Source organism: Paramisgurnus dabryanus, chromosome 21 (genome assembly GCF_030506205.2).
Source record: "Paramisgurnus dabryanus chromosome 21, PD_genome_1.1, whole genome shotgun sequence".
In the NCBI taxonomy this organism is placed as follows: domain Eukaryota; kingdom Metazoa; phylum Chordata; class Actinopteri; order Cypriniformes; family Cobitidae; genus Paramisgurnus; species Paramisgurnus dabryanus.
This window is the reverse complement of record NC_133357.1, coordinates 14,737,368-14,753,788: the sequence shown is the minus strand read 5'-3', so window position 1 is coordinate 14,753,788 and position 16,421 is coordinate 14,737,368. Positions and strand designations below refer to the sequence as shown.

Sequence of the window (16,421 nt, the reverse complement as noted above, 5' to 3'; positions counted from 1 at the left end):
CTGAGCAAGAGCTTCTCATGAAAATATATAAAGATGTAAAACATATACGCTTAATAGATAAAAAGATAAATACAATACCATAATAAAACAAAGAGCAAAAGCATCAAAGACAATAGCGGATCGATTGAATGAGCAAGTACTCCAAATAACCAGTGCTCCACTGAAACCATTTCAATTAAAGGAAGTAATTACCACAAACCAACAGTTGTACACTTTGCCATAAATCTGGCCAGATGACAGGCATGTTACTTAGGAAATTTATCATGAATCATGATTAACTGGAAACACTTAACCACTATGCAAATCTATTTTATCTATTATCTGTCTATTTAATCAATCTCATCTATCTACTCTTTTATCTACATTGTGTTCCAAATTATTATGCATATCAGTAATATCGAAGTAAAAAAAAATCTCATTTAGATTTAGAACTGGCGTTTTGTTTAATTTCTCATATCTTTTAGCTAACTGGTATCAATCTCAGACAGGTTTATTTATTATGCAGGGAGATTGTAGTTAAAGGAAAACCTACTTGAAAGTTGTGTCACATAATTAAGCAAATTGTAGTCCTCATACAATATGGGGATGAAAAAAGATCTTTCTAAAAGACAAAGAGGTGTGCATTATCTTTAAAAAGCTATTTATTTCCTATAATGGTGTAACTGAACAGAAATCATTGAATTATGAATGATTCACAAAACAGAAGAATTTGATCATATGAAGGCTTTTAAGGAAAATATTAGAAAAAGGCAGCAATAAAAAAGCCACTTTTAAGAAGCAAACATGTAATTAAACCTACTGGTGTCCCTGGACTGCCAAGAACTCCTCAATATGGGATCATTCAGTGCATTAAGCTGTATTTCAATGCAACCTGTTCTGCACAAAATGGAGGTTTGTTGTGCAAAACACCCATTGTTTCTTATGTCAAGCTTTCAATAAACCCTAACCTGAAAAACACAACAATTTTCATCAATCCAAGATGTAATTTCCAGATGCAGTTTAATGAAAAGAAGTTGTACTGTAAGGAAGGGTAGTTTACTTTGTCTGCCATTAGAGGGCGCCAATAATTTTAGTTTTTTTTATTTCTTTATAGATCCTTCAGTATGGAAGTCGAGAACAGCCATGGCCTTTTATTATTTATTTATTTATTTTAAAGCACTGTTATCTTGTGATAACGACTTATTAATTCGTTATTTCGATATAACAGTTTGTTTTTTCGAGATAATGAAATAATTAATTTGTTATCTCGAGAAAACAAACTTTTTTATATCGAGATAACAAATTAATAACTCGTTATCACAAGATAACAGTGCTTAAAAAAAACCCATAAAAAAATAAAAGTCAATGGCGTTCTCGGCTTCCGTATTTAGTGCGGGCATAATCATAATAATAATTTTTCACACCCACAGAAAAGAACTAATCTCTTCATCCTTTCAATTTTATATCATAGACAAGTATGACAAATGAAGTTATTATTAATTTTTTATTCATACTTTTCCCTTATACAAAAAAAGTCATATTTACATTTGCTATCATATTAATTATATGACGACATTTAAAAAAATGACATGCAGCACTTAGTGTATCTGAGACATGAAAGTGTTAGAACAAGACAGATTAGGTCACTCCCATTGTAGCAGTCATACCATAAAATAAAAACAATTTAAAAAATGATAAAAGACTTTAACCCCTTCAATTCAAATAGCTAACGAACAACTGTATTCCACCATTGTCCAGCAATGTGTGTTTTAAAATCACTGTTGACTGAAACTTTCCCATACCTGAGATTTTTCCTGTCGTTTTATTTATTTCAGCCAGGAAAATACCCAATGTCTGCTTTCTTTAAAACCCCTACATTCTTAAAACAAACTTTACAGTGTTTCACTTACGTGGTGTATACCACTGTATCCACCACTGAGCAAGAAACAGGGAATGACTTTATATTTCAGCTAAAATTTAAAATGGAAAACAGATAATGTTGTATCCATAAAAAAGATGGATCAAAATTTTGGGTTTTGTTGACAAAAAAAAAAAAAAGAAAATGCCTGAATGCCTGACATTATATTTGACAGCATTCAATCACAGTAAAAGACCAAAATAAGAAAATAAAAGCAGCGTTTCTCTTGATGCTGATGGGGTTGTGCTACAAATGTTTATGCATGAATAAAAAACACATTATTTAAAAAAATAAAATGCCAAATAACTTTGTGCAATTCTGCTTGCAAGCAACTCCTTCAGTTATAAACGACTTCATCACTTTAGTTAAATGTGCCCTCATAATAAATATTTCTGAATTGCCAGCTCTGAATAGCAAATAATTCAAGTCTAGTAGATCAAGAGCGGCTTCATGCTGGTACTGTAAATTCAGAGTACCGTCGTTATTATTAGTATTGACTGATATAATATTTAAAATAAAGGTAGATTAATGTCTTCCTCTTCTGTCGCTCCATGTTGAATGTCAATGCAACAACTGCCATGCAAACCGTTATATGTCCAAGTGATTGTTCAAAAGGAGCTTCAATATAGTAAACAAAACTAAAATACTCCTTCATTAGTGCTCGAAAAGCAAGTAGTACCTCTGCATACTGTACAAGACTTTACATTATGAACAAAAGTTGCAGTTTACACATTTACACTACATATGAGAGTACTTATAGATCTTGTGTCCATTTTTCCTGTTGCAAGCTTTTGCTTGAGAGAGCGTAATGAAACTCTTTAAATATTTGTGCAAGGCAAATGTAAACGAGGTCACGCCTTTTTTAAATATCACATGAAGCCACATCGTGCTGTCCTCTAGCATGTGCATTGTGCAGGAGAGATATACGGACAGAAAAGCTCACAGAGTCTGCTTGTACCTACATAAACAGTGGGTTTGCTGGTAAGCTCTCTTCTTCCATTGGTTCCTATCTGAACCTGTGTTTTCTGGGATGATTGACAGATAGTCAGCACCAGGGCTCTCTTTTTGATCGGCCTCTGTGTATGCTGTCGCTCCTCTGCCAGGCGCTCTTCATCAGTTCAACTGCCTCCCTGCAGCGCTTTTGAACCGAAAGGTCTGACACCGGTTTACGAGCTAAGCTCACCTGGACCAATCGAGACAATGTATACGGAAATTAGATATTGTTAAGCAATTATAAATTGTAACTGATTTATTTACATGATGCAGATAACTGTAGTTCCTGTAGCTCAACTGGTACAGCACTGTATTAGCAACACAAAGGTCCTGGGTTTGATCCCTGATCAAACATTGTATAGCTTGAATTTACTAGAAGTTGCTTTTTATAAAAACATGTGCCAGATGCAAAAAAGTAAATATTGCTTGTTTTATTTCCTTATCATTGAACATAAGCCTCACACTTGTCTAAAGTGCATTTCCTAACCTGGAAACCTGCAGTCCATGCACGATCCAATTCGGATAGCAGTCGATCTCGCTCTTCATATCCACTAAAATACAAAACCCAGGGAGGAAGAAACTCAGCACGATCTTCTGCAAACTCCTAAAAAAAGGGGAAGAGTGCACATAGGAAGTGAATCAGTAGATCATAAAAGATTATGTATTCAATAAAAGTGGTTATTAGTATGATCCATAATAGCAAGCATCATTTTAGATATGTTTTTGTAGAACAACAAACTGCTGACAAAGAGGATCTAACACAATGCAATGAGGTCTTACAATGACACAGTATTCTTTATCCTCATCCAAGCGAACGGCGGTGACATCGTTCAGATCAGCTGATCCGAGAGAACGGAAAAAACTAGTCTGGCAGTCCTGGTGACACGTGAGCAACTTCCTGTCTGTGAGCACGAGGCAGCATGGGATACAGGGTGCAGGGGCCACCCCTTGTGGGATAACCTGAGAAACACAGAATAGATCAAATACAAAATCTTTATGGTCAACAGCTGGGATATTTTATTTACGTCCGCACAGGCTGATTTTAATTAAAGTGCACATAAAGCTGTCTGACCGGAGACTGATTGTTGGTAGGTCTGGAACTGATGAGGAACAACAACACACTGTCAGTGTCACATGATGCTTCTGGAAGCATTTCACATGCACACTCCCATATTTTGCTCTCACAACAACAGATCAGACCATAATAAATTTAAATGGCAAAACCATATGCAATGAAAAGGCACATTTAATCCAGCATCCAAGGAATGCAACTCCTTAGCTTAGCCTGAATCACAATGATCAGCTTATAATAATAATGAATAAGTTTAAAATTTAAAGTGGCATTCCTTAAAGTCACCATGAAATGGAAGTAGGGATTGCCTAATTTTCCCCGTGGTGACGTATATTCGAGTGAAACCCGCTTCTGAAATAAAATAAGGCAGTGCTGGATTTGAATTTGACCGTTGAGATCTGACTGGATCGTTTGAATTTGGGTCGTGTTGCTAATTGCTAATCGCAGCGAGATTCTACCGGACCCCGCCCACCTGCCATACCATATAACCAGAAGTAAGCTTGTTTTGAGGAGGGGAGGATATTTGCATTTTTTATAAAAAATTATGAAGGTACATTATTTAAAAAAAAGAATGAATGAAGTCATTTGTAAAAAATATCACAATATTCTCAAACAAATTAGAGTTTTTCATTTTAATTATATTGCGACTTTAAGTTTGGCCTCTCTATCACCAACTTTGTTTGAACTATAAAACTGCAGTTATTTGTAATTTAATAATTGTGTTCTGCTTTGCCCGCTATGTTGTGCAGATTAATCTGATCAACTCCAAGCAATTGTTGTACAGTGTCAAGACGTATGTGAACCCCTAGGAATAAACTCTTTCTTTACAGTGATTTGCTATAAAATGTGATTTGACCCATAAGGCTGAAAAGGGATACAAAACAATCTCAAAATGTTTAGTCTACAGGTATACAAATTGTCTTTAAATGAAGACAGTTTAGTACTGTGGCTACCCTTCCAAAAGTGGGTGCACAGCTAAGATGACTCCTAAGGCACAACGCCGAATACCCAATGAAGTAAACAAGAACCCACGAGTAACAGCTAACCTAACCCTAACCCTAAGTCATGAACTGCAGATGGAGTTAACAAAACAACTGGAGTACATTGATGTGATGTTTACGCACCCCTTTAGAGACAGCCTGGCAGAGCAGCTGCATCCAGTCCGCCATTTCTTCTTCGTTCTCAGCACAGAGCTCTAATGGTGGATGGTCAGTTAAAATCACATGAAATGCATGCAATTTCTCTGAGCTGTTTGAACGCCTGCAGCCTCCGCAATGCTCACCCCTAAGACACAAACACATAAATGTTCACAAGCCCTTATAAAAAGTTATTATTTTACAGATATGCTTAACGCCACGGGTTTATTTCAAATGCATCGGCTTTAAAAAGCTTTCTCATTCATTTTAGGATTTCTATTGCGGTGTATCAAAAACAAGTTGACCTTTCAGGCACACTGTAATTGTTGGACACAGTAAAATCTGCATTTAAAACGTCATAGCAAATAACAAACCTACATAAAACACTGCTAGGGAAAACACACACTCATTTGTTAACTCAAAACTACTCTGCTATAAAGTGAAACAGGAGCTTACCCCATGGTAACAGACATCAGAGGTGTAACATCTGTTCTCTCTGCATACTGATAGAGGATGCCTTTGCTGCAAAGTACACAGTAGATTAGGATTCATTACAGCTAGTTCAAACATTATGCAATAAGACATTTTGTACCTAAGCACCAAGTAACAGCTCTTCCACACTTCCTTCCCCAGATAGGAGCTTCCCGCCCGATACAACAGCATCCCCTCTTTAGTGCTGCTCGATTCTCTGGAGGCGGACGGAGATGTAGGCGACACAACTGATGCGTCCATTGGGTCTTCCCAGTGAACCAGAGAATACAGGCGTATGCTCAACTCAGGCAACTACACAAACACAGTTAGCACAAAGTCGGGTTGATTAAGGCTGGATTTAAAATGCTCAAATCTAAATGCTCAATTCCGATTTGTTGCCTGAATCATATTTTTTTGACGACCCGCTTACATTATCATCTCCTCAATTAAGAGAAAACATTTCCCTGCCAATGACGAGTTTTTCCGACAATCCGTATTTCTGTTATTATCCACTAGGTGCTGCTCTTATCCAACTTATAAAAACCCACAAGTATTTCCTTAGGGCAAACAGTTCAAACTCCGTTTATGTTTTGATCATCGCTCAGAATCTGATCTCTATCAAAAGTCCTTCACAAAAATTGAATTATCTCAGCTTTTTGCTCAGAATTTGGTATTTTTCAAGAAACCTACCCATATTTAAAAGGTGATAAAAAGAGCATTTTATATATTATTATTTCCATCACAAAAATGTCAAGCTCTGGCCTGCCATCTCTGTTTCTGACTCAAACTGGAGTGCGTACATAGAGTGTGTAATTCTACATCACTACGTTGAGTTTAATTCAGTCTATTACTTTTTTTTTTTAAATCAAATTTATTATAATATAAAGTAACTTGCATTACTTTTTTAAAAAAGTAACTCAAATATTAATGTGTACATTTAAAAAGTAATGCGTAACTTTACTCGTTACTTCAGAACAGTAATATTATTATTACTACGTAATGCACGTTACTTGTAATGCGTTACCCCCAACACTGCTCGTATCCGATATCTGCATTTATACTTAACACTTGGCAAAACATTTCAAGCTAGACATACTGACCCGGAACAGCTTAAAAAACAGGAAGTAAAATGTTGCGATATGCAATGGACACAGACAAAATTAATATACAAGATTTTATAGCTTTATTATTGTAACACATAATTATTATAAGACATAAAACTTCAACATTTCTCCAAGTTAAGCCGTTGTTCTCCATTGCACTGATTAGAAGAGTCATCTGATCATGGGTGGCATCCAACTCAGTTGACATCATTTGCCAGCATTGCATTACATTGATGCACGAGACATCTTGAGATGGTTTGTGGCTAGAAGAGATACAGCTACAACCAAATCTCGTGAAATCTCACCAGATGATTGCTGTTTTTAGAAGGATCCCAACATTTCATTGGGATTTAAGCTGTAACTGTATTCTATCTAGCCATATGATTAAATAAAGATCTTGCGAGATTTGGCCTTGCCTTAGCTGTATCCCCTCTAGCCAGAACCCTTGAGATGGGAAAATCCAATCTGTCCGCATACATTGCAGACACGAATGCATGTATCAGATTCATATCAGATTTATTTCCACTGACTTGTTCCTCTGCCTAGAATGCAAGTAAATGCTTCTTTTAGCGCTTAAAAAAAACAAAACGCGCAAAATTACAGGAAATTACGAACATTTATGTATGGACCTTTTTACAGAAGGTAAAAGTTGCCCTTATCTTTACTGACTTTGTCTGTAATGATTACTGACACGGAGCATTCGGACGAGACTAAAATCACTGAGAAGCTCTGATAAAAATTTATTTACTCCACCTCCATGTATAAAACTAATCCCGTCCAAACACTACTTAAGTCTTTCACCGCCATTGACGAGATATCTCGTCAATTAAGAGAAAACGCTTCCCCGCCAATGACGAGATTTTCCGTCTTTCCGCAATACCGCTATTATCCACCAGGTGGCAACTTTTTAGACCCGGAAGTATTTCCCTATGGCAAGTGGCTGCATGTCCGTGTCTGTTTTAAAGATCGCTCTGAATGGGATCTCTATGAAAAGTCCGTCACAAAAATGGAATTATCTCAGCTTTTTGCTCAAAATGTGGTGTTTTTGCAGAAACCTACCTATATTCAAAAGCTGATTACAAAAGAACCACTGAAGGTAGGATGAAACGGTTTTTTTTGTTTGAAAGCAGAGGGTCTGTTCTTTCATTTGGTATATTGTATGTTTATATATTTAAAAAAGAACATTTTCTGGAAGGCATTAAACTTTGGTGAAAATCATGAAAAACGCTGGCGCTGGCTGGCAACTTTTTTTAAAAACGCTGGCGGTGAAAGAGTTAAGAGTCTCATGTATGGGTTTGATGTAAACAGAAAAACCTTATCTCAAAATTGATATGTTTGAACGTCTCAGCATTTTATATGCTTTAATTGTAGGCACTACAAGAACAGTTAGCATAAAGATTATCAAAGTGAGCCACTGTCTGCCAGACACTCATGTATTATTCAGGATGATGCATCTCCATTTACCTCACAGTGAGTCTCCTGGCACACAAATTTAGAGAGAGCTAGTTTCTCCATAGTGGCGTCAGTGAGAACAGAGGGGTATGGCGTCTCCCGGCAGCCTTTTTCCATTGCTGATTGCAACACGGACAGAAACCAGCTGCAGAGTTTGAGAAGAAACATAGAAGATGCTGCTTAACTCAATCTCAGAGATTTACTTTAGTAGTTCACAAAAAAACCTCACATAGTAAGAGATGAGTCTGCTGTGTCCAGAAGGAACTGTCGTCTTCTGTTGGTGCACACTAAGGTCACAGTCTGCTGGTGTAGTCCAACCTGCGACACAAAACCACTGCTCTAATCTTTATGCAATGTGTTAAACAGATAGTTTAGATGCCGATTCGTCTACTTACAGAGATGTAGTCCAGTTCATTATAAGATACAGCTTCTTCAACACAATAAGGCTTCTCAGCCGCCCCTGAAAATCAATGGCACGGGTCAGCAAAAACGATGCAAACAAATTGTGCCCCAACAACTTCAGGAGGGTTTGCTGACCTTTACGCAAGAGATAAATGTAACAGTCTGTCAATAACACATAAAGAGGCTGCAAATCTCCTTCCATATGACCTGTACTCATCCTCACCATCTGAAACACAGCATGCAAATCCATAATCATTACAATATTGCAAATTCACAGAATTTACCAACGGGAATGTTTTACCAAAGCTGTATCTTAGTCACCTTAAAGAGTTGCTCTTCATTCTCCCTGAATACGTGAATCATGAGCAGCAGTAGGTGATTGTTATCTACCCTGTACAAAAAAAAATTAGATTCAAGGCTCACGTCTAATTGATTAAAACATAACCATAGTTTATCATCTCACTTAAACTCTGCAGGATGGGAGCTCTGTATCGCTTTATCTTCTTCCTGCTCTTCTGCTGTACTGTGTTCCTCCTCAGCCGACTCCTCTACGTGGACGGAGGCAGCTTGTTCTTCTGCTTTTCCCTCATCTTCATGGCCAACAGGAACATCCTGCGGCTCATCATTCCCTGCAGAGTCATGGTGGCCACCACACGAGGCAGCAGGGTCTGGACTCTGGGAGGTAAAGCAGTAGAAGTCAGCAGGTGGACGTGGGGCCTGCAAGAAGCCTGGGTCCGGAGGTTCTCCATCCATGTCCTCTCGAAAGGGCCGCTGCTGAGGAGGTCCTGTGGCAGAGGTGGTACCATCAGGACTAGCACGAGCTCCTCCCACGTCTCCTTTACGTTGTTCCCAGGTCTCTCCATCCAGAGAACCGTTCAATCTGTCCATGACATCGCTGAGGGGTTGGCCCACACTGTCCATAGAGGTGTCTGTCATCACAGGGAGCCTCAGTCCAGCCTCCGGATCTTCATCCTCTCTTCCGTTCCTCATGGATTCTGGTTCAGGACCATTTGGTCCCTCCAGAGAACCGCAACTGTCCACTTGAAGATTGTCTACTGCAATGTCCCTCTCAACCAAAATCTGAAGGGAATCCTCAGCGTCTGGAGAGATTAGATTCTGCTCACTGCTCATGGAATCCGTCGACCCCCTTGCCCGTCGTTTCTTACCGGGTTTTCTGCACCTCGCCATCCTGGTGTAGCATAAAGATGGATATATTTGACATCACCAAAGAAAATGTTTAATGTTTTAAAATTAGGGACATTTTTGGGCGTGATGCTAATGGTCTAATCAGAATCAATAGGTTATACTAAGCTATGTTAAAAGTGGTACCGCCAGACCCGGAGATCAGCTGAATGGATTCCAAAACTGTAAAGTCAAATGTTTAATTCTAGGGGAGCTGGAAAATGAGCCTATTTTCAAAAAAATTGGAGTGTCTCTTTAAGACCTACCTAATGACCTCCAGCCCATCGCTGGTGATTTCCACATCTTCGGCTGCTGAGGAAACATGACGGCTAGCCACGTGTACCGGAGTGACATCAGCTGAAGTGTTTGTGTCCGAGTCGTCGTTAAAGGGATTGTGTCGCGATAGACTTGTGGTCCTGATGGTGCCCCTCACTACCACACAGTCATTGACAACAGTTTGAGAGTTCGATCCAAAGGAACGGACTGGGTCAGTAAGGTCTCCTTCTGTCAGAAAGGTGAGTGAGAAGAATAAACAAAATCTCAAACATACAGGACTAAAAGCTGTAGGCTCCCCAGCAGGGATTTAGTGTCTATCAACTGCTTTTTTTGTTGAAGCGGGCAGAACTGTTGTTACTTCTGCATGATGTTGCGTTCACACAGTCATCATTCCAGTTGAAGCCAACTGCTGTATCAACCAGTGAACACAAACAAAAAAATTACTTCACTTTCAAAACAGCAGTATTTAAAGTTTTTTGGGTAAAACAGACAGAAAACATGCAGAGCAGCTGCAAAATAGATGCAGGTGCTAAAACAGGAAATGCAGGCCAATAACAGACAGCAAGTTTTAGATGTATATGGCGCAAATGTATAATTTACCATAATCCAACATTTAGTCCAAAACCATTAGTACATTCAAGCGTATAGAGTAAAATATAAAAAACGCCACCAAATCTACACACATGATCTCCAGACCACAAGCACAACCGCTTTACTAACTTTGCACGAAACCAGCGTGCATCAAATAAAATAGACATGCATGATGCTGGTTAGTATGGGTATGAAAGTACAGACAAGGTTATGATTGAGATTGGGGAGGGGGGAAATAACCAAGCCCCACCTTCCCAGTCTGCACTTGGCAATGACTGCAACACAGGGAAGATGTCGCCAAAATCATAATCTAAAAAGGAGAAATAAGACTCATCATTAAGCAGGAAATTATGAAGATGAAGAGATAAGGAGAAAAAAACAGAATGTGGTAAATATTGAAACTGAAACTTGATATATGAGGAACCAAAAGCAACGACTGAAAGAGACATTGTGACATAATGGGCTTTGGTGTCACTGAATGGCATGAATGAAAGCATTTATGTGTGACCAATGACTGTCCATAATACAAAGGAGGATAATATTTTTGTAGTGAACAGCCTGGTGTAGTAGAATTAAATACAACACTTTATAAAAAAATAAAAAATAAAATAAAAGATAGTATTGGTAACAAGAAAAGGAAACAGAGACAGGAGCAAAGGTAAAGAGTGTGAGACCGGGAATTCAATCTGAGCAGCATACCTTCACTAGACGGGGCGATGGCACTGTCGTCCCATTCAAGGTTGGTGGAGGTTAGTGAAGTGAATGAGTGCAGAGATAAACTGTCAGAGCTTGGCAACCTCTCCTCAAAATCCAACAGATTCTGAGGTTTATAGTATTCGGGCATGTAAGGAGCAACGTCCAGGTATGGCACATCCTGTCACCAAATATGAATAAAAATTAAACTATAACAATATCACTTGACTTGTTTTGCAGGCAAATCCAACATCTTCTTTACAAAGCAAAGAGTTCAGATGCAAAACCCTGACATGTTTTCTTGTAAATGAGCACTTTTTTCAGGCTTTATGTTTTTTAGTAATTTAATTTTAATGGAAATAAAATGTCACAAATGTCATTTTAATTATTTCATTGGTATCCAACAAATTCGTATTTCGCTTCAAAACCCTTTAAGTGCATTTAAAGTGTAATTTGTTTTGGAATATTGTGGTGTTTTTTTTTTTTACAAATGACTTATCTGTGAGCTTCATTATTTAAAAAAAAATGTACGTGCCCTTATAATCTTTAATCAAAAATGCAAATCCACTCCCCTCCTCAAAACAATCTCTCTTTACTTCCGGAAGAAGATCGCAGCGATTAACAATTTGCACCACAACCAAACTTCAAACGATCAAATCAGATCTCGATGGCCTATCAAATCCCGCCCTGCCTTATTTCATTTCAGAAGCCGGTTTCACTCAGATATATGTCACCACAGGGAAAATAAGGCAACCGCCACTTCCACTTTATGGTAACTTTAAGCTTTTTTGTCAAAAACCTCCACTTCTCTGCATCTTCTGCACACTTAGAGGACTTTTAGCGGATTCTGCCAACAAAACAGTAATTCTATATGACCCGAGGCAGGGACTAAGAGGATTTGAAGCGAAGGTATATTTGATGAGCATAAAATATGTGGCTTTTAGCTGCTTTTTGCATCTGAGCTCTTCATATAGATAAGTCTAAAGAAAACTTGTCTAAAAGGTTGTACTTCAAGTTTATAAATACTACACTTTACAACTGATATGCATTCAGTATCATGTACTACAAGTCTGGGAACAGCCGATCTATTTCAAGGACAAATCAATGCACAGTCATACCAGTTCGAGGTCAAAGCGGATGAATTCTAGCCCAGAGACAAGTGTAAGAAACAGAGTCAAATGATCATGACTGCAAACTAATGCATTTCTGTAAAGAAGCAAACAGATATGCATAAACCAGATGAATTTATAACAATAATGTTAAATAACCATCAAGTGTTTTACATGTATACATATGCACACAGTTTTATTCAAAGGAACAGTGTGTGTAATGTAAACACATGATTTTATCAGTCCATGGGACTGACCTCATTACATTGACGTTGCAAGCTCTTTGCTCTATCAGCTAAGCTACAGGAATAGTATAAACAGAAGTCACTCACTTGTAATAGTATTTCTGCAGCAGTCCTTGATTTTCTTGAAACAAACGGAGGTAGCTTTCTAAAGAACTTTCACTAAGTGCCAAATAAAGCCAGGCACGACCTGAACAACAATCATATATTAAGATGCATGCAACAAAGACCACACATTTACTCAGTACCAAAACATTTAAATACATGCAACAGATAAAATTGACTTTGCAAAGTGCGTGTGCAAATATTTGATATTTACGGTGCTTCACGCCAATCATAATTCACATCACAGAGTCATCCTGGGTGGTGTTAAGGTTTGTCCTTACTTCTGCCTAGATTGGTGGCTATGTGCTGGAGATCATCAATCTGTCGGACTGCCTCTCGCCGCGTGAAGTGTAATACGAGGACCCAGTAACCTGATGAGATGTCTTGCAACCTTTACGCCAATAAAGAAATTACCAGTAAGCCAACATATATCTATTAAAATCCTTGAACTGAAACATGTCTGTGGTGCAGTTTGTCTAACCCATAGAGAAGAGCGTGATCCAAGTGCTCACACAACCTCTGAAGAACCCGGTCGTGGTTTCTGATGGCCGGCGTCTCATCTTCACAGGCGGCAAAGTAACTCTGCAACTAGAAGTTTAAAGGTTAGGAAAGGTTAAAGAATGATCGCTTAAAGGTGACATAGAATGATTGAATGGGGTATTTATCCTTGTTCTGTGTTGTGACATGTAGACAAATTTTTTTGTTTGGGTCTGTAATGCCTTAGAAGCTTCCTAAAAACCTCCCTCAGATAGCTCTATAAGGGTGGGGGATTTTAAACAAGTGGTTTTGCACCTATTTGGCTCCCCCTACTGGCTTAACTTGCAATCTCATTACTGATTGGCCGACTTTGCTGCCACTCAAAAATGTAGCCAATTATTTTAAAGTGGAGGGGCAGTGAGATGCCTGTGATGTCATAAGCATCAGTTTTTCAGATTGGGCCGTTTTACTGGCTGACATTTCTAAAAGAGGAATTTCTATGAGACTGAGATGTTTAGCATGTCTAGCACTTTTTGTATGTTTGTGAATGCGGGTAGACTACCATTATTCAACAAAGACAAGGTAAAAAGGGTTTTTCATTCTCTGTCCCCTTTAAAATTGAATGAATGGTTTGCTCTGGTCAATTTACTTAAAGTTCTTAAAGGGATAGTTCACCAAAAAAAAAAAAATTCTGTCACAATTTACTCGCCATCATGTTGTTCTAAACATGTATGAGTTTCTTTATTCTGTTGAACACAAAATATTTTGATAAATGTAAGCAGACATTTGACAGCACCCATTCAGTATGTGTTCTTCCTACTGTGGAAGCGAAAAGGTTCAGACAACGGTGTAGTTGTCATCATTTATCAAAACATCTTTTGTGTACAACAGAATAAAGAAATTTGTACAATTTCCACTCAAACAAGAAGTAAGGACGGGGCATATTGAGGATCCCCTGCCCCTTTTAAAATGGTTTACCTCACCGCCTGGAAACTGATAAAGCAAAGCGCAGAATGATGTCATAAAAATCACTGGTTAGTATTGGCTGATGTAAAAGACTCAAGTTTTGAATGCTTGCATTTTTTATGTGAATTTTGTTAATGTTTTGAAGTGCACTAGTTTCATACTATAACCAAAAAAAATTATTTCATGGGGCCTTTAAAGTGCAGGCAGCCCTGGCATTTCAAGCACTCTATTGCAATCTGGATAAACAAGAAATGCATTTCAAACATTTTGCTGTTTCAGCAATGTGATCCTGTGAAAGTAAAACTTTAAAGTCCATCACAAATCCATGGGAACACCAATGCTAATGATGTCATAAATATAGGCTAATATCTAAATATCTAAGACTAAAGATGACAGATTTTGCAAACCATCGAGTAACACTTAGATGTGTTAAAGTTTACAGATCAAGAAAGACATAACAAACATCCAATTCATTAAAAGACATTTATAAAACTCAAACGTTATACTGTAGAGACAGAATGACCTGAGATGGCCCCCCAAAATGGGTAGCAACCCATGTTTGCCCTAATAATAGGAACTCATTTGATGACACCACTTGTTTACGGAGTATCATATCATCTGGCTTTAATGCATCATCATGCATGCATTTAACTGTTTACTTGACTTGAGCCCCGAATGACTTCATCAGTTTCATGTCTTTCACAGATAAACACGAGTAACTACAACGCTGTACGTACAAAACAAAGACTCTTAAAACGAAATGTAACAAACTGCCTGCATACTAATCTGATACTCTTTAAACTTTGATTTATGAGGTAACACTCACGATTTTTTTTAAAGGTGTTAAGGCGTTTTGCTTATAATGTAGGGGGAGGCCCGACTGTTTTGATAGTGTAAACCGCAACAATCTCACACATACCTTCAAATAATACACTCAAGTAAACCGAAATATATTCTCGCTGGATGTAGAGCGATTTCTTACCTTCTTGACAGAGAGAGAGATATTTTCGAGGATCCTGTCTTTGACTTTGAGTTGATCCATGTCTCGCTGTACTCTCTCAGCGGATGTCAGCTGACGCGCGCTCCCGATTCCCGACACACGGGCATGTTCACAGTCCATTAATACAAATACACATGTTGACACAAATTATTTAAATGTTTTGAAAGAGGTTTACTTTCCTTGTCAAAAGCATTTAATATGCGTTTATCTCTTTGTTCCTTCCTGGCACAACACTTAAGGGCGAATAAATTGTTAGCTTAAACGGCTAATTGTTTATTTCGCAAACAAAAACTAAATCAACGCTACGGAGCTACACTTGCAATAGGTATGAGGTTACTCGTTTGTATAATAAAAAAATACACGGCTGTTTCTTTGCCGAACTAAGTGCTAATTTTAAACAGGTTATAAAATTAACGTTACCTATATCATGCGCTCAAGTTACTCCGATAGAGTCATATAATATGTTACTTACTCAAATCTTATTTAGTCTTTAATCTTATCTTATTAGGCAGTCAATAAGCTTAAGTAACAGAGTACAACCAGAGTCAACTCCTCTCGAAAGTTTCCCCCCGACTGCACATTAAATTTAGACGAGTGTAGGCTGCTGTTTTAATGATAGATAAACTGACCTAGTTGTGTTTATGACTGCCTAAAGACGTTTCATTTTATTTTACTTTTGAAAACATTAAATTATTCATATATATTTATAAACTGCTCAAATTTTATAAGTGTTCGATTTATTAAATAATTGTACATTTTGGACCGCTTGTGTAGCATTTCAAAATAAAAGTCCGCTATGACATGATTCACGTGATTCAAAGCAACACAAATGCAGTACTTACATGCGGCGGTATTATTATTAGGTCATATTCATAATCATGAGTGTAAAGTGACAGCCTCAAAACGTAATTTTATTACATTTTCCTCCGAATTAAAAAGTTTAACTGAATCCCTATTAAAACAATTAAACCAAAACAAAAAGCAGTTAAAACATACCAGATTTTAAATAAGGTTTTGAATCACCTGTAAATTGAGATAAAATCTTTAGATGAACTTTCCTACCCCCTACTTGAGTAAAAAAATATTATTTATTTATTATTTTATGTCTATGTTTGTTTTTTAATGTCTATTTTTTATTATTATTATTATTATTAAATTTTTATTTTTATATATATATTTTTTATTTTATTCCAAATCCCTCGTAACAGAATGTTTGTAGTTATTCATTGTATAATACTTTGTTTTCAAATGTCA

At 37.5% G+C, this 16,421-nt stretch overlaps 1 protein-coding gene across 4 annotated transcripts; it reads right to left on the bottom strand.

The window, feature by feature from the left end:
- Positions 1 to 1,469: 1,469 nt before the first annotated feature.
- plekhm2 (pleckstrin homology domain containing, family M (with RUN domain) member 2) lies at positions 1,470 to 15,768 on the bottom strand. Of its 4 annotated transcripts, none has more exons than XM_065285821.2 (20): positions 15,150 to 15,768; positions 13,206 to 13,312; positions 13,006 to 13,115; positions 12,710 to 12,809; positions 12,387 to 12,474; positions 11,275 to 11,449; positions 10,826 to 10,885; positions 9,975 to 10,212; positions 8,990 to 9,715; positions 8,848 to 8,917; positions 8,662 to 8,752; positions 8,520 to 8,584; positions 8,354 to 8,442; positions 8,137 to 8,269; positions 5,691 to 5,881; positions 5,555 to 5,620; positions 5,087 to 5,246; positions 3,671 to 3,850; positions 3,378 to 3,494; positions 1,470 to 3,080 (listed from the first exon to the last, which is right to left on the bottom strand). In XM_065285821.2, exons 1-20 carry the CDS (start codon positions 15,285 to 15,287, stop codon positions 2,943 to 2,945), a joined length of 3,042 nt encoding a protein of 1,013 aa, XP_065141893.1. In that variant the 5' UTR covers positions 15,288 to 15,768; the 3' UTR covers positions 1,470 to 2,942. The 4 variants fall into 4 exon arrangements, with proteins under 4 accessions (XP_065141893.1, XP_065141894.1, XP_065141895.1 ...); XM_065285822.2 differs by having other exon boundaries at positions 9,975 to 10,209; XM_065285823.2 differs by lacking the exon at positions 10,826 to 10,885.
- Positions 15,769 to 16,421: the final 653 nt, after the last annotated feature.